The following is an 18,445-nucleotide window of genomic DNA, read 5'->3' on the forward strand; positions in this document are numbered from 1 at the left end:
GGGGATGGAAGATTTTTTTTTTTTCTTTGTATGACTCTTCTTTCTTTCTGTATCTCTGACTTTCAAATAAATACATTAATATTCTCTTTTTTTACTTTTTTAAAGATTTATTTACTTATTTGAAAGGCAGAGTTACAGAGAGGCAGATGCAGAGAGAGAAAGTGAAAGGGGTCTTCTTTTCACTGGTTCCCTCCCCAAATGGGTACAACGGCTGGAGCTGGGCCAACCCAAAGTCAGTAGCCATGAATTTTTTCCAGGTTCCCCGCATGGACACAGGGGCCCAAGGACTTGGGCCATCTTCTACTGCTTTCCTAGACCATGGCAGAGAACTGGATTAGAAGTGGAATAGCTGGGATTCGAACCAGTGCCCATATGGGATGCTGGCAGTGCAGGCTGCAGCTTTACCTCCTACACCACAGCACCAGCCCCTGAATAAATAAATCTTGTTTTTGTTTTTTTTTTGACATGCAGAATTAGACAGTGAGAGAAAGAGACAGAGAGAATTATAGACAGTGAGAGAGAGACAGAGAGAAAGGTCTCCCTTCCGTTGGTCCACTCCCCTACTGGCCGCTATGGCCGGCGCTGTGCCAATCCGAAGCCAGGAACCAGGCACCTCCTCCCGGTCTCCCATGCGGGTGCAGGGCCCAAGGGCTTGAGCCATCTTCTACTGCTTTCTCAGGCCACAGAAGATAGCTGGATTGGAAGAGGAGCAACCGGGACCAGAACCAGCACCCATATGGGATGCCAGCACTGCAGGCAGAGGATTAACCTACTATGCCATGGTGCTGGCCCCTGAATAAATAAATCTTTAAAAAAATAAAAAGAAATTTAAAGTCTGATAGAATTCTGTTTTTTGGGGGGGTTGTTGTTGTTGGAAAGGTCTTTATTACTGATTCAGTCTCTATCTTGTTTATTGAATTGTTTAGATTTTCAATGTCTTCATGCATCAGTTTTGGTAAATTGTATGTGTCCAAGAATCTACCCATTTCTTTTAGAAGTTCCAATTTTTGGCGTAACTGTTTGTAGTGACTACTGATGATTCTTTTTATTTCTTTGGTATCTGCTGTTATGTGCTTGTTTTTGCTTCCTATTATCTTGGAATATGTTTTTCCAACCTTTCACTTTCAGTCTGTATTTATCTTTGTTGGTAGAGTGTTTCTTGTAGGAAGCAAAAAATAATCATTTTTTAAATCTATTCATCTAGTCTTTATGTTTTAATTGGAGAAGTTAGGCCATTTACATTCAAGGTTATTATTGATAAGTAATGACTTGGCTGTGCCATTTTCCACATGTATTCCTATTGATTGCTTTGAATTTCCTTTTTTCCAGGAGATTTTCTGCTTTCATGTTCTCTCAATATGATGATTATGTTTCTGTGTGTACCACATCCTTAAGCTCATTTGTAATGCTGGATGAGTTGTGACAAATTCTTTCAATTTCTGTTTGTTGTGGAAGGCATTTATTTCACCTTCATTCATAAATGAGTGTTTTGCAGGATACAGAACTCTGGGTTGACAGTTTTTTGTTTTTGTTTTTTTTTCTTTTAAGACATGGACTAGGTCTCTCCATGCTATCCTAGCCTATAGGGTTTCTGATAAGAAGTCAGCTCTGAGTCTAATTGAAGATCCTTTAAAGGTAATCTGGTGTTTGCTTCATGCACATTTCAGAATCTTTTATGTTTACCGTTGAAAATTTAACTACAATATGTCATGGTGAAGATCTTTACTGGTCATGTCTATTAGGAATTCAGTGTACTTCCTGTACTTGGATATCTCTTTATTTCTCCAAATTAGAGAGTTTTCTGTTATTCTTTTACTGATTAGGCCTTATAATCCATTCTCTTCCCACATCTTCAGGAACCCTGGGCTCATATGTTGGATTATTTGATATTATCCCATAAATCTTCAACACTGTTTTAAATTTTTATAATTTCTTCTTCTTCCTCCTCCTCCTCCTCTTCTTCTATTTTTTTTTAAGATTTATTTATTTATTTGAAAGGCAGAGTTACAGAGAGGCAGAGGCAGAGAGAGAGGTCTTCCAACTGCTGGTTCACTCCCCAAAAGCCACAATGGCTAGAGATGAGCCAATCCAAAGCCGGGAGCCAGGTGCTTCTTCCAGGTCTCCCATGTGGGTGCAGGGGCCCAAGTATTTGGGCCATCTTCTATTGCTTTCCCAGGCCATAGCAGAGAGCTAGATGGGAAGTGGAGCAGCCAGGAGGTGAATCAGCACCCATATGAGATGCCAGCAGTGCAGGCAGCAGCTTTAGTGGCTACGCCACAGTGCCGGCTCCTTCTTCTTCTCTTTTTATGATCTGACTGAGATATTTCCAAAGGTTTGTCTTCTAGCTTGGATATTTTTTCTTCTGCCTCACCAACTTTGTTGTTAAGGCCTTCCGCTGTATTTTTTATTTGACAAATTGAATTCTTCATTTCTAATATGTAGCTTATTCCTGCTAAACCACATTGTCGAGGATGAGCAGGGCAGCAGTGCCCTTTTCCCACACAAAGACACCAGGGACAGGCTTTAGTGAACATGTCCAGGTTTATTCACATGCACATGCATTTTAAAGAGCAGGTGAAAGGGGGGCATAACTAACTCTTGGGAGCGCTAACTATAGGACAGATCTGATGCTGCCACCAATATGCCTCTCCAATCAGCTTGAAGGTCAGATAGTGAGGATGGCTCCCCAGGTGGTCCTAATGGGCCTGGGCCGCATCCAGGAGTTGTTTTCCTCATCGGCAATTACAGGGCCCTTTATTAGGGAGTAGGGGTGGGAAAAGTGCCTGGGGCTCCTGCCGCCTGCCAGCTGTCAGGTTGCAGGGTCCTTCCCAGGAGGCATGGCGTGCCATGTACTCTCGATCTCCTGCCTGGACAGGGCATGCAGACTCCCCACTAGGTACAGTATTACCCACACTAGAATTTCAGTTTGATTTCTCTTCAAAATCTCAATCTCACAGGAAAATGTTTTATACATGTCATGTATTGATTTCTTTCATACATGCGTTTACTTCCCATTGCTTCTGAGTCAGTCTATGATCTTTTGAATTCCTTTTCAATGTCTTCATCTTTACATTCTTATATTCAAGTGCTGTGTCCCTTTGGGGGAGTCGTGTTATCTTCCTTGTCCTAGTTTCTTGTATTTCTGCATTTATTTTAGACATTTTTGGAAATACTTGTTTGTTTTCTCCATTTGTGCGTTTTGTATTTGAACTATGCTTCTGTGGCTTAGTCGAGTGTTTGATCCTTCACTGAATACCCAGTGGCGTTTGCTGCATGTGGTCTGGGAACTCTAGTCCATGCTCAAGGGTGAGGCTAGAATCTAGGATGATACCCAGGTTGTGCTTGGTAGATGTCATCTATTGTCAACATGGGAGAGGGTATGATCAACATCTGTTGGCATAGTCACCTCTTCCCCTTCTTCTCTTCCAAGGTGATCAATATCTGGGGTTAATCCATAGTGAGTATAGCCCTCACCCGCACTGATGCATGAACCACGCAAAACATCCATGCAGTCTTCAGTGTGAGCACAGAACCCTCAACGATGACACCCCCAGCAGTTAGGGAGCTCTCTGCCTCTGACACCAGACACAGTTATTGCCCAGAGACCCCCCACACACCACATCCTATCTTGCAGTCACAGTGCACAAGGCTCCCACAGTCACAGGGTGCGGAGGATCCCCTCTCTGCCCCTCGAGCCTGCCCCATCCACTGAGTTAGCAGTCATTTCCAGAGCCAGCTGCACGTGCATGCTTTCCCTTGGCACTTTGATCCTTGGAGCCTGTGATAGGTTGAGAGGATGGGGCACCTCACAAGCCTAAGTGGGAGCCTAGCCCCCTGTCAACCTTCCCAGCCAGACTCAAAGGCAGTGGGAAATGTGGATTTTTCCCTCTGCTAAAATCCCCTGGTCACACATGCAAGAGTCGCCATAGCCTCTACTTGTGTCAGGATGGTACCTTTTCCCCTTTGGTTCCTGGGTGCCTTTGTAAGGAGATGAGGAGATAGAAATTTACTTTTCTTTCACTGGATTAGGGGTTACCCTGCATTCCTCCACTGGTGCTCAAGGATGGACTCAAAGGCAGTGTGGTTTGCAAACCTCTTCCTCAAGCAGTATCGCCAGTGGCACGAGCTGCCGCCGTCTGCTCTCACCTTGCTCTCAGAAACTGCCATCTTCTCCAGCCTCCAGCTGTGGGAGTCATGGATAGTATCCCAGCTCACTGCTCTGCGTCTGCACTTTCCATACTGCTTCATGCTGTTCTTCTTCTTTCTCTAGAATTTCCACTGCAAACGTCTCTCCAACTCTCCCCTGAGAATACCTTCCTCTTATTTTGTTTCTGCTATCTTCCCCTAGTTTGAATCAGTATGTCTTTTCCCTATTCAGCCATCTTGGAATCCCCTCAAAAGTCAATTTCTTTTCTTAAACGGATAAAAAATAATATCTCATAAGGTTGGTAATAGTACTAGATAAGATATTTTAAAAGAATTGACATACTTTGGCATATAGCAAAACTTCAATACATATTTGATGTGTTATAACTAGTTATCAGTAATTTGTACCTTATAAGTTATTAAGATTAAAATAAATGATAATATATATATAAAGGTTCTAGTCTAGTGACTAAATGATAAGGGCTCAATAATGACAATATTTTTTATTTAAGGTGAGAGATCTTATTTTAGTTGATGGGGCAAAGAAAACCTTTCAAATGAATGAAAGGACCTGAGCCAAATACAAGTAGAGATATCTAAGTCCTTTTCTGGTATAGTGACTATTATATTTAAATTGTGGGATTTTCAGATGAATAATGGAAGGTATTGGAAACAAAGAAAGGAAAATGAAGGGACAATATATGAGAATAAATTTACTATTAATACCACTTAAGAGATGGGCCAAGGACCTCAACAGACATTTTTCAAAAGAGGAAATCCAAATGGCCAACAGGCACATGAAAAAATGTTCAAGGTCACTAGCAATCAGGGAAATGCAAATCAAAACCACAATGAGGTTTCACCTCACCCCGGTTAGAATGGCTCACATGCAGAAATCTACCAACAACAGATGCTGGCGAGGATGTGGGGAAAAAGGGACACTAACCCACTGTTGGTGGGAATGCAAACTGGTCAAGCCACTATGGAAGTCAGTCTGGAGATTCCTCAGAAACCTGAATATAGCCCTACCGTTCGACCCAGCCATCCCACTCCTTGGAATTTACCCAAAGGAATTTAAATTGGCAAACAAAAAAGCGGTCTGCACCCAAATGTTTATTGCAGCACAATTCACAATAGCCAAGATCTGGAACCAACCTAAATGCCCATCAACGGTAGACTATATAAGGAAATTATGGGATATGTACTCTTTACAATACTATACTGCAGTAAGAAACAACAAAATCCAGTCATTTGCAACAAGATGGAGGAATCTGGAACACATCATGCTGAGTGAAATAAGCCAGTCCCAAAGGGACAAATACCATATGTTCTCCCTGATTGGTGACAACTGACTGAACACCAAAAAGGAAACCTGTTGAAGTGAAATGGACACTATGAGAAACGGTGACTTGATCAGCATAGCCCTGACTGTTAATGAACAACTTAATACATTATCCCTCTTAGTAGTTTTTTTTTGTCTGCTCTACTTAATATGACTGGTTTAATTCTGTAATTAATACACAGTTATTCTTAAGTGTTGAAATTTAACTGAAATGTGATCCCTGTTAAACATAAGAGTGGGAATAAGAGAGGGAAGAGATGTACAATTTGGGACATGCTCAGGCTGACTTGCCCCAAATGGTAGATTTAGAAACATACCAGGGGACTCCAATTCAATCCCATTTGTACCAATGCCATCTCACAAGTGAGATGTCCAAGTGATTAATTTCAGTTCACAATTGATCATAATGAAAGGACTAAGAGTCAAAGGGAGCACATAAACAAGTCTAATACCTGCTAATCCTAACCGATAGAATAAATAAAGGGGAGAGTGATCCAACATGGGAAGCGAGATACTCAGCAGACTCATAGAATGGCGGATGTCCTAAACAGCACTCTGGCCTCAGAATCAGCCCTAAAGGCATTCCGATCTGGCTGAAAAGCCCATGAGAGTATTTCAGGCATGGAAAGCCAAAACACTCAGGCAAAAAAACAAACAAACAAACAAACAAACAAACAAAAAAAACCACCAAAAAAACCCTAAATGAAAGATCTCTGTGAGTGAGATCCCAGTGGAAAGAACAGGTCTTCAAAGAAGGAGGTACCTTTCTCTGAAGGGAGGAGAGAACCTCCACTTTGACTATGACCTTGTCTAAACAAGATAAGAGTCGGAAAACTCAGAGGGCTTCCATAGCCTTGGAAACTCATGACTGGAACATGGGGAGATTACTGAGGCCATAAACAAGAGTGTCAATTTGTCAACAACAGGAGTCACTGTGCACTTACTCCTCATGTAGGATCTCTGTCTTTAGCGTGCTGTACATTGAGACTTAATGCTATAACGAGTACTCAAACAGTATATTTCACTCTGTGTTTCTATGGGGGTGTAAATTGTTGAAAGCTTTACTTAATGTATACTAAACTGATCTTCTGTAAAAAAAAAAAAAAAAAAAAAAAAGAAGAAGAAGAAATTATCAATTCCCAACTTGACTCTCACTGGGATTAAACATGACAATAGGTCTGATCTGATTTCATCATCATTTAAAAAATCATCTATTATTTTTCACTTTATGTTTCTGTGTGGGAGCAAACTGTTGAAATCTTTACTTAATATATGCTAAACTGATATTCTGTATATAAAGAGAATCGAAAATGAATCTTGATGTGAATGGAAGGGGAGAGGGAGTGGGAGAGGGGAGGGTTGCGGGTGGGAGGGACGGTATTGGGTGGGAAGCCATTGTAATCCATAAGCTGTACTTTGGAAATTTATATTCATTAAATAAAAGTTAAAAAAATTTACTATTAATAGTCCACTCACTATTCAATGTGAGCAATACCCATGCACTGATCTGCATTTCCTAAGAAGTACACATTAGACACATATTTATTGGAAATCTATCATGCATCAGACATTTTTCCAAGTCCTTAGATTAGAGTAATGAACAATCCTCAGCATTCAGAGAGCATTAGCAATCTAAGTTTTAGCTAAGCAATTATTATAATGTAAATACCAAGTCTTAGGCATTCTAGTAGAATCTTTGTTTAAATTAAGACATTGCAAACAGCACAACATTAATCTTCTACTTCTCCAAGATGATAGACATTATCTGGTTTTCCATAATAAACTTGAGCATATACATATGCCAGATCCTTTTACAAACAATTTTTTTTTTAGAAATTAGTAAACAAAGAGGTTGTGGCCACACATTTTTTTTTTCTCCTTCACATTTCACTTACTTATAAGCACATATTAAATACTGAATCACTCCAATTTTACATCCTTGGGTGTCTTCTATCCATTGTCTTGCTAAGAATCTCCAAAAATTATCTGTTACAAACATTTGCTATATTTGTAATTTGTAAAACCAAATTTTACACAATGGCAAATTTGAGATATCTCAGTATAGAGATTGGTATTTAAAGTTATGCTCAGGATTGACTTCAGAAAAGAAGACTGAGAGAGATAGGAAAGGTGCTTAGTATCAAGTTTTCAAGAATTCTAATATGAAGGGTGTGTGTTGTGGCTCAGGGCGTTAAATTGCAGCTTGGGGTGCCCATATCATATATCAAATTTCCTTGGAAAGAGTCCCATCTCTAATTTCTGCTAATGAGGTTTCTGCTAATGAGCTTGTCAGGCAGTAGATGATGGCCCAAATATTTGGGTTCTTACCAGCCACATGGTAGATCCAAGTGGCGTTCCAGGCTCCTGGTTTTGAACTGGTCCAGCCTGGCTGTCGACGGTGTTTGGGTAGTGAACCACCAAATGAAAGACCTGCCTCTCTCTTTTTCTCACTCTGCCTTTCAAATAAATAAATAATAAATAAATAAATAAATAAAACTTTGTGTGACAAAAGTGCCTTACTATATTTTCCCCAATCATTACTAAAATTATGTGGCTTTTTGAAAGTAGGTCATGATAGAATTAAGATAACAAGTTCCTTGTTTTCTATATACTAATTTTAAAATAATAATAATAGGGGCCGGCACTGTGGCGCAGTGGGTTAAAGCCCTGGCCTGAAGTGCTGGCATCCGATATGGGTGCTGGTTCTAGTCCCAGCTGCTTCTCTTCTGATCCAGCTCTCTGCTATGGCCTGGGAAAGCAGTGGAAGATGGCCCAATCCTTGGGCCTCTGCACCCAAGTGGGAGATCCAGAAGAAGCTGGCTCCTGTCTTTGGATCGGCGCAGCTCCGGTCGCTGTGGCCATCTGGGGAGTAAACCAACCAACGGATGGAAGACCTTTCTCTCTGTCTCTACCTTTCTCTGTAACTCTGTCTTTCAAATAAAATAAAATAAATCTTGAAAAAATAATAATACTAATAACTAACATGTGTAGCTTATTCCTTTTCAGATGTTGTTTTTAATATTTATGTTGCATGTTTAGTTGACATTTTACATTTTTGTAAATCAGTTACTTTTATAAGAACACTAAAATTAGACATTATTATATCCATTTGCAGTGGGGAAACTGAAACCCAGTGAATTCAATAACTGCCCTAGACCACATGGTTAGTAACTGGTAAAAATACTGTGGTGATTTTCTTAGAACTGTTCCTATGAAATACATAAAATCTATTCTCTTTATGTTAATAAATTTTTTTAAAAGAAATAGGATTTAAACCATACAAACTGTCTCCAAAATCAAAGCTTTTCATATCACTATACAAGTGATATTTCTCTTGAGAAACAGATTTACTTCTCCATTTATCCATTCATTAACCTAATAAATTTACTTATCAAGCATCTACTGTTTAATTAGCTCATGACTACCTCCACAACACACACACAGCACTGAACAAAGTATTAGTCGAGGGCCTAGGATTACAAGATTAAAGAAAATATGATCCCTACTCTAAGGAGCTTATATCTAGCATGGTATTATATCTAAGATCTATTACAAAGAATTTTACTATAAAGAGAATTTGATAAATTCTGTAAGAAACTGATATGAAGTGCCAGCATTATGGTGTAGTTGCCTACATGCCAACATCCCATATGTGTGCTTATTCAAGTCCCAGCTGCTCCACTTCTAATCCAGCTTCTTTCTAATGTATGTGGGAAAGCAGAAGATAGTTCAAGTGCTTGGATCCTTATCACACACATGGGAGGCCTGAATGGAGTATGACTCATGGCTTAGATAAGACCCTGACTTGGCCATCGCAGCTACCTGGGCACTGAACCAGGGAATAGATCTCTCTGTGTCTCTGTCACTTCCTTCTCTCCCTGTAACTCTGCCTTCAAATAAATAAATAAATAAAATCTTTAAAAACGAAAAGAAACTCTTATGAGAGTTAACAGTTAAATAATTGTAATAGAACATACACGGATGGAACTGAGTGCATTTCTTTATTAAAATATTCTAATATCGATTTTCCTTTCTAGTATCTCTATTAAGTCTAACTCATAAAAGAACCTGAAAAAATACAAATGGCCAATAAATATATGAAAAAATGCTCAACATCAGTAGGCATCAGGGAAATGCAAATCAATACAGCACTGAAATCTCACCTCATCTCTGTCAGAATGCTTATTATCCAAAAGAGAGGACATGGAGAGAGGTGAACCTTTATAAACCGTTGTTGGGAATGTAAATTAAGGCAACCACTGTGGAACACAGTATGGAAATTTCTTTAAAAACTAGAAATAGGGCTAGCACTGTGATATAGTAGAGTAGGCTTCTGCCTGTGGTGCCAGCATCACAGTGGTTGTCAGTTCATGTCCCATCTACTTCTCTTCCAATCTAGCCCTCTGCTCATGGCCTGGGAAAGCAGTAGAAGATGGCCTGAGTGCTTGAGCCCCTGCACCATATAGGAGACCCGGAAGAAGCTCCTGGCTACTAACTTTGGACTGGCTCAGCTCCTGCTCTTACAGCCATTTAGGGAGTGATCCAGCAGATGGAATTCCTTTCTCTCTGTCTGTAACTCTGCCTCTCAAATAAATAAATAAAATCATAAAAAGAAAACTAGAAATAGGCTTGCATCCAGCAATCCCAGTATTGGGTATATACCCAAAATACATGAACAGGGTATATCAAAGGGATACTGTACCACCATGTTTATGCCAGGTGTCCATCATCAGATGAATGTATAAAGGAAATTTTATAAATATTATTTAGCCATAAGAAAGAATGAATTCTACCATGTACCTCAAAATGAATGCAAATGGAGACATCATGTTGACTGAAATAAACCAGACACATAAAAGAAAATACCACATGTTCTCCCTTGTATGTGGAAGCTAAAATTAAAAAATAAAAAAAGCAAAAAAGAAATGACTGAGTGTATCAGCATTGCTGAAAATATAGTTTTGCCAAGCTTTGTTTTATATTTTTGTCAAATCAGTGGTTAAGAATGATATACTACTATAGCTTTAATGATCTGTGGTTATTTAAAAATATATTGTATATGAGTTAAATGGTCATTTTTTCATTTGGTTATTGTTTATAGTCCTTTTATGTATTCCCACAGAACTAGGTTCTTTTTCCATTTTACTTATTGAACACGTTATTTAATGTACAATTAAGTCTTTGACTATAACGTACATTTAAAATAGAGTATCTCAAAAACTAAGAAATAAAAGGAAAGAAGGAAGAAAGAAAAAGAAAAAGGAAGGAAAGGACAGGAAAGAAGGAAGAGAGATATAGAGGGAGGGAGGAAGGGAGGGAAGAAGGAAAGAATGTAAGAAGCAGGGAAGAGAAAGGGAAGTATCATTTTATTCTTAAAATTATATCTGTGAACTACTTTGAATCTGTTCTCTTTGTATTAATATCACATTAACATGAGAATTGAAAAACAATCTATTTTTTCCTAATAAGAAAAAAGAACGTGTGAAAAATGTTCCTAAGAAGTTAAGTACTTGGTTCTTATCAATGTTATTAATATGCTTTCAAAATTTTTGACAAGAATAAAGTATGCTTCGTCTCATATAATGTATAATATTTATCTGTCGTATGATGCAGGTCAAAAGGAGCTTGAAGATGAAACTGGTGAAGATGTTGATACCAGTTTTAGTGTGTCAGTGTTGAAATTACCCATCGAGACTTCAGGTTCATTGAAGAGTGATGCACCATTGAAAGAGAAAAAACAGCTTTTACTTCCTGTGTGCCCAAAGCCATTGTCTACTACTCATCCAAAGCCAATAATTAAAAAAGAAACAGTGTCAGAAACAAATTTAAGGAACGAGTTTTTTGAAACACGTGGAGCTGGTATAAAACCCCAAACAGTTAATGATATTTATAAATACTACAAAGAGCAAAAGAAGCAAGAGTTCCATAAAGAAAAAGTAACAGCGGTAGCCATGGCAAAAGTTGCCCAGGAAAAGATCAGCCTAACTGTTGAGGAGAACTTAAATAAAAAAACGCATGCAGCACAAAAACTGAGGGAAAGGGATAAAGAGATAGTTCAGATTGGTTTGCAACAACATTGTCAAGCCAGATTCAACTACATTGCAAAAGTTAGAGGGAGAAGAACTCTGTTTCTGGAAGAAAAAAAAAGGAAGGCTGCAGAACGTTTATTAGTTCAGAACTTAAATAATGAGCGCGCACTTTTGATCAAAGGATTACTTAAAGTTGACAGAATCAAGAAGAAAGAGGCTAACCTAAAAGAGAGACACCTGATTTCTCTGAGAAAACTTCAAGAAGAAAAAATCCAAAAGGATTTACGTAAGAGAATGAAGGAATTCAGGTAGGTGCCCCTTAGATTTTATTTAAGCTTTTAAGTCAGGTACATGTGAAATCCAATAGCATTTCATTTGTAAGAAACTACATTTGTTTTTTATGTAATGGGAGCAAGCAAAGTTTATAAGTGGATATATCAGGTACTAATTATTACCAAAAAGTAGACAGTAAGATCATCTGACAAAACCTATTTCCTAATTATTAGTTGTTCTTATTAACATAAACGGCATGTAATCAGCCTCCAGTGTTAAAAAATTCATTCTTCTATATTCCTCATTGCCAAAAATCTGCTTTCCTATTTCCAAAAGGTCTTTCAAATGGATCATTTAATTTTTAAATATTTTAAACACATTAATAAGTATATTGTGTAATATTTTATATGTATAGTTTGTGTTGTGTCTAATCAAGATAAATATATTTGTCCTTTAAAACATTTAACATTTCTTTATGTTAAAAAGATCTGAAAATCCTACTTCCAGATTTTATAGTAGAGAAATATGCAGCAAATTAATAATATAATACTCACCATACTGTGCAGAACCCCAGAATTTCTTATTTCAATCTAACTACAACCTGGTACCTATCAGGCAACCTTTCTCAGTGCCTGCCTTCCCACTTCCCAAACTAGCCTGATAGCCACAGTTATATTTTTTATATTTTTAACTTCTATGAGATCACATTATTTTTATACTCCCATATGTGTGACATCATGTGGTATTTGTCTTTCTGTGCTTGGTTTATTTCACTTAACGTAATGACCTCCAGTCCCATCCGTGTCATGGCACATGATAAAATTTCTGTCCTAATCTCATCTATCCCATTTTAATTCATTATCTTTCTGTGAGTTCATATTATCCTTGCAATTGAGATCTCCATCTTCATTCTCCGCCTTTCAATCCATGTCTATGTGCTAGCCTTTACACATCATTTTTTTTTTTAATTTTAATCATACCATTTCCTATTTAAGTTTGTGGACAGCTTGCAATTGCCCACAGAATGAAATCTAATCTCTGAATACCATCTCTGACATCATGCTCTATTCTAGTCTAGAATAATCACTAAATTCTGTGCTAGTGTCCTCTCTGTTCTGCAACAGTATTCTTTGACCCAGATCAAGTTCTCCATTCCTTATGTAACTTTGTACTGTCTTATCTCTGTGACTTTACTTATATTATTCCCTTTTTCCTCAAATATGCATCCAATAAGAGTACTATAAGTACCAAATATTATGATGTTTTAAGGATTTATTTATTTATTTGAAAGGCAGAGTTACTGGGGTGAGTGCTGGATATATGGAGAAAGAGATCTCCCATCCACTAGTTCACTCCCCACATCCCTGCAATGGCTGGGGCTGCAACAGGCCAACGCCAGAAGTCAGGAGCTTCTTCCAGATCTTTCACATGGGTGCAGGGTCCCAAACACTTGGGTTATCTTCTGCTGCTTTCCCAGGCACATTAGCAGGGAGCTGGATCAGAAGGGAAAAATCGGTACATCAACCAGGACAAGAACCAGCACCCATATGGTATGTTGTCATTGCAGGAGGTAGCTTTGCCTGCTACAACACAATCTACCCCCCCCCAAAATATTGTGACTGTCTATTTATTAGGCAACACAATACTCTATGTTATGAGTGTTGCTGTTTATTAGTCAACACAGTACTCTATGTTATGAGTGTTGCTGTTTAAAAATGCTCTGGGGTATTAAAATTATTGAGGGTAGTGTCTTTATATGAAGTAAAAGACATTTTTTTCCCTGCAAGGGGACACATCACAAGTGGCAGATGCTCAGCTGTGTATGGCTTTGCTTCAACCCTGTTTTCCCCATCACATGGTGCATGAACTGCACAACTGGCAAAATTCATTTGTCTATAATCCATCATGTAGAAACCAACTCAAATGGCATTTTCACTTTTAATCTTTCTTTAACTTCTCTTTCAGTATGAATTAGTCTCTTCGATTTTGTGTTCATTCCATAAAACTTTATTTTAATCTCAGTAGTGGTGGTTGTCACAAGAGGGCTCATCATAGTTAGCTTGTGAAGTCCTTTATGCATAATCCCGTCCATCTTTCCGTTTAAGTGTGGTACTTAGCTAACACATTAATTCACTAAATATCTTGTGAGGAAAATGAGTTAAAATTCCATTAATAATACTTGTATCTAAGCCCATTTAAGTCATATAATAGCCTCTGAGAAAAATTTTTTCTGTGAAATTATACTCAGTAATTAATTCACTGAAATGTGAAATAATGGGTATTTTTAAATGTTTATGTAATCAGAATTATTAAATAAGTAGTGAAAATATAATTAGCCAAGCTATAAAAATACAGCTTCACTAATAATTAAAATGGATATCAATCTTAGGACATTACATGTCCATAAATTTGTCCACTTTTTTTTTTATGTTTCCACTAAGGAGTACCTATCTAAAATTCAAATCTTTCGAGTAATAATACATGCCCAGATTTTGAAGATTTGTATCGTATGTGACATGGTAACATAAAGATCACTTGGCCCAAGAAACTGAAAATGTAGGTAGGAGATAAAGCATAAGGCATCAAGACTATCAGAGTTAAATAATGATATAGGAAATTATACAACAATTATCAGGAGTTGGAATTAAAATTTCTGGTATATAATAAAACAGATGAGAGAGTAATCTAGGAAACTGATGGGGAGAAAAGTTTCCTAACCCATCAAAAACTTCATGGCCGACACTTTATTTAGCAAGAGAAAAGTGTAACACTTATTTCATCAAAGTTTTATGTGGCACAGGAAATTTCAAAAGAGAGATACAAAGACCAGGGAAATCTGTGCTTTTATGCTTATGTGTGATGAAGAATGGACAATTGTGTAGAAGCACAATAGGACAAAAAAGAGGACATGGAAAATGGTAACAAACTGTGAGGAATTCAGCAAGGCCTGTGTGTGCAGGTTCCTCTTGCCCTCTCTGTGTAATATTCCTTCCCTCCAGGTAAAAAGTAGGACAACTGTCACATTAGGGTCTTCAAAGACGAGGGAGACACACAAGTTCCAAGATCTTTCTGCATCTTCAGTTTTCTATTCCCTCCCCACCTGCCTCCCTCCCTTCTGCTTTTTTCTTTCAAAAGAGTCAGAGTAATTTTCATTATTTATAGTTTCCTTCACTTACAGAGTTGTTAAATATCTCAAAGAAATTAAGAAGCACAAATAACTGAAGGGTGTATTAGACAGGATTTTCAGTTTTTTTTTTTTAAACTCAAAGTCTTTCATAAGTTTTTTCCTAATAGTAGATTGAAGCTTCTCAGCCATTTTTATCCTCGTGATATATTATTTTAAAGATTTATTTAAAAGAGAGTCACAGAGAGAGGGGGAGAAACAGAGAGAGAGAGAGAGAGAGAGAGAGAGAGAGAGATCTTCTATCTGCTGTTCACTCCCCAAATGGCTTCAACAAACAGGCCAAGCTGGGCCAGGCCAAAGCCAGGAGCCATGAGTTTCTTCTGGGTCTCCCATGCAGGGGCCCAAGCATCTGGGTCATCTTTGCCACCCCTCTCAGGCCATTATCAGGGACCTGTATCAGAAGCAGAACAGCCAGGGCACAAACTAGTGCCCATATGGGAAGCCAGCATCACATGTGGTCGCTTTACCTGCTATGTCACAATGCTGGCCCTCATAATATCTTGTTAAGTATGAAAAATATCTTATAATTTTAGCTCTCATAATTAAAATCATTTTCCTTAATTTATACTTCATGTGTGTATATGTAATTTTCAGAAATAAATTTCTATAATTTATTTTAATAAAATATATTTTGGAAAAAAAGAAAGCTAATTTGGTATAGCAAAAGAATGATTAATGTGAATCAGCATCAGAGAAATTTAATCAGAGGCTGGCATTGTGGCATGGAAGGTTAAACCACCACCTGCAATACCCACATCCCATATGAGCACAGATCAAGCCCGTGCTGTTCCACTTCTGATCCAGCACCCTGCTGATTCACCTATGAAAGCAGGAAAAGATAGCACAAGTACTTGGGTGGTTGCCATCCCTGTGGGAGACCCTAAAGTTGGGAGTTTCCCCTGTATCCAGATGAGTCCAAAGTGGTCACATAAGCTTAAAATGCAGATTTGAGAGATTGAAAGTATGAAAAAAAAATTGATGTGGCATTGCTGACTTAACGATGCATAGGGGCACATGTAAAGAGTGCAAAGAAATTTAATTCTAAGAGTAACCAGTATCCTAAAAGAGGTTCTCATGACCTAAATGAGAACCCAGCCCTGGCTAACATCTTGATTTCAGCCTTGTGAGAAACTATGCAGAAGATACAACTGAGCCCCACTGTGTCCAGACTTCTGATCCCTGGAAATCTTAAGATAATATAAGATTATGATTGAAAATCATTACAAGTATGGCATTTCTTACATTGGAAAACAGAGATCCCAATTTTGTTCTCCTTTGCCCGGATTGCTTTGGTCATTCCAGTATCTTTGAATTTCCATTTGAATATAAATTTTAATAAATTCAAACATTTACATTTAATAAATTTTAAAAGCCAAATTAAATATAATACATATTTAATATAAATTTAAGTGTAATTTTCTACCAAAAAAGCTCTTGGCATATTAATTGGAATTACATTGACTGTATGTGTCAATCAGGGGAGAACTGACATCTTAATAATATTATCTTGAAACACTTGAACATTGTATACCTCTACATTTATTTATATCTGCTTTAGTTTGTTCTGCTGGACTCTAGACTCAACAGTAGAACCTTTCACAGAGTGATTATTGAATGCTAGAAACTCCTCTAAGTATTTTGAATTTATTAGCTCATGTACTTCTGACTATGCCCTATGAGTTTGATTATACTCTTCATAAAGATTTTTTTTTTTAAAAAAAGTTCTATAGAGAGTTTAAATGACATGTCTAAAATCATAGAGTCAGTAAATTTCAGAACTGAGTTTCAAACTCAAGCAGAATAGCTTTATTACCTATACTTAACCACAACCCATTGCTTCTCTGTATTCAACTATCTGGGCATCACCATATTGATATCCAGGCTCCTTTAGCTCCACATAACGAAAATAAAACTCTAGGCTTTCCCTCATCCCTTTTCCTACATTCCCTGTTCTTATGAAATGCAGCTATTAGTCATCCAGTAAGAATTATTATGACATGGCAAGCACCCCTCTAAATATGTTTAATGTGTTAACTCATGTAGTCCTTTACTAAACACTGTGTCTTGGATTGTTCTCTTGTACATATCAACAAAAGGAGGTAAGGAGAAACTAACTTGCCCCAATTTACAGCCACTAAGTTGGAGATTTCCTATATGTAAGCCTCTGTTCTACTCCCAATTACAGATGTCTGAATGCACCTACATATAAATATTTCTCCAGGTTCGTCTGCTCGTCTCTTCCCAGAACTGTGACCCAGTCAATGAGAATGATGCCAGTTCTTGCAGCATGCCAATCTCTCTACCTTTATTTTTGTTGCTTATACTGTATAAAATAGTTCCAACAAAATACTCTTCTGCCTACATTCTGCCTGGAAAACAACATCTTTGAGGACTCATTAAGAAGGTTATTCCACTCTGAACCCTTATTTCTCTGCCATCTCCTTGTTCTCCAAATTATATTTACCAAGAGTCCTTCTCTCTGTTTTGTTACATAACCCTTCCATATGGTACTATAATATTTCATTTATATACTCATGTACCATTATTTAACTTTCCTTATGCTTCTCATTTCTATAAGCATATTGTGTCATATACATCTTTATGCTTCCAACAATGAGAGATAATTCTAGGCATTATAGTATATAACCATTGAAGGATTGGGGATGAACGGATGAAATCTCCTATGGCCTCTGACATTTGTCAGCTTTGAGATTAACCTGATGCAATTTTCCTCGAAGAGTTTGTATTAATCTCCTAATATTTCTGTAAAATAATAGCATGAGCGAGGTGACTTAAACAACAGAAAGTTATTCCCTCCCAGTCCTAGTTGCAGGAGGTCCAAGATCAATGTGTAGCCAGGATTGGATTCTCTTAAGGCTTCTCTTGGCTTGCAGATGCCATCTTTTCTCTATGTCCTCTCAGGACCTTTCTTCTGCACACTCAAATCCCTGCTGTCTCTTCCTCATCGCAAAGGAACACTAATCGTATTGAATTAGGGCTGCTCCCTATGACCTCATTTAACTCTAATTATCTCATCCAGGCCTTATCTCCAAATACAGTCATATTCTAAGGTATTGGAATCTGGGACTTTAACATATGAGTTTTGGAGGAATACTTTCAGTTGCTTACCGAGTCCAAAAACAACTTGGATTTATGAGCTTTAAATAGACATTCAGCAAATCATGACATAGGCTGATTTAGATGCCTCTGGGAATCTAGGCTGCCATTTGTGAAAATTCTTGGTTTTAAGCTAATAGAAATCATATAAATATTAGCAAAACATGAATATGATTTGGTAATATAACAAAATTTTATAAATGGAGGTCTGTACTTCTTTATTTGTATATCTCTTTTAAAAAAGATTTATTTATTTATGTGTTTGAAAGGCAGAGTTTGAGAGAGAGAGAGAGAGAAAGAGAGAGAGAGAGAGAGAGAGAGAGAAATCCTGCATGTGCTGGATCGTTCCCCAGA

At 37.7% G+C, this 18,445-nt stretch overlaps 1 protein-coding gene across 1 annotated transcript in view; it reads left to right on the forward strand.

The window, feature by feature from the left end:
• LRRIQ3 (leucine rich repeats and IQ motif containing 3) overlaps positions 1-18,445 on the forward strand; it is a 161,010-nt gene that overhangs the window by 141,949 nt on the left and 616 nt on the right. Inside the window, exon 7 of the mRNA XM_051856361.3 lies at positions 11,102-11,825. Coding sequence (XP_051712321.3) covers positions 11,102-11,825 — 724 coding nt within the window. The remainder of the gene's footprint in view (positions 1-11,101; positions 11,826-18,445) is intronic.

This window comes from Oryctolagus cuniculus, chromosome 7 (genome assembly GCF_051225735.1).
Source record: "Oryctolagus cuniculus isolate XC-2025 breed Fujian yellow rabbit chromosome 7, ASM5122573v1, whole genome shotgun sequence".
Taxonomy (NCBI): Eukaryota; Metazoa; Chordata; class Mammalia; order Lagomorpha; family Leporidae; genus Oryctolagus; species Oryctolagus cuniculus.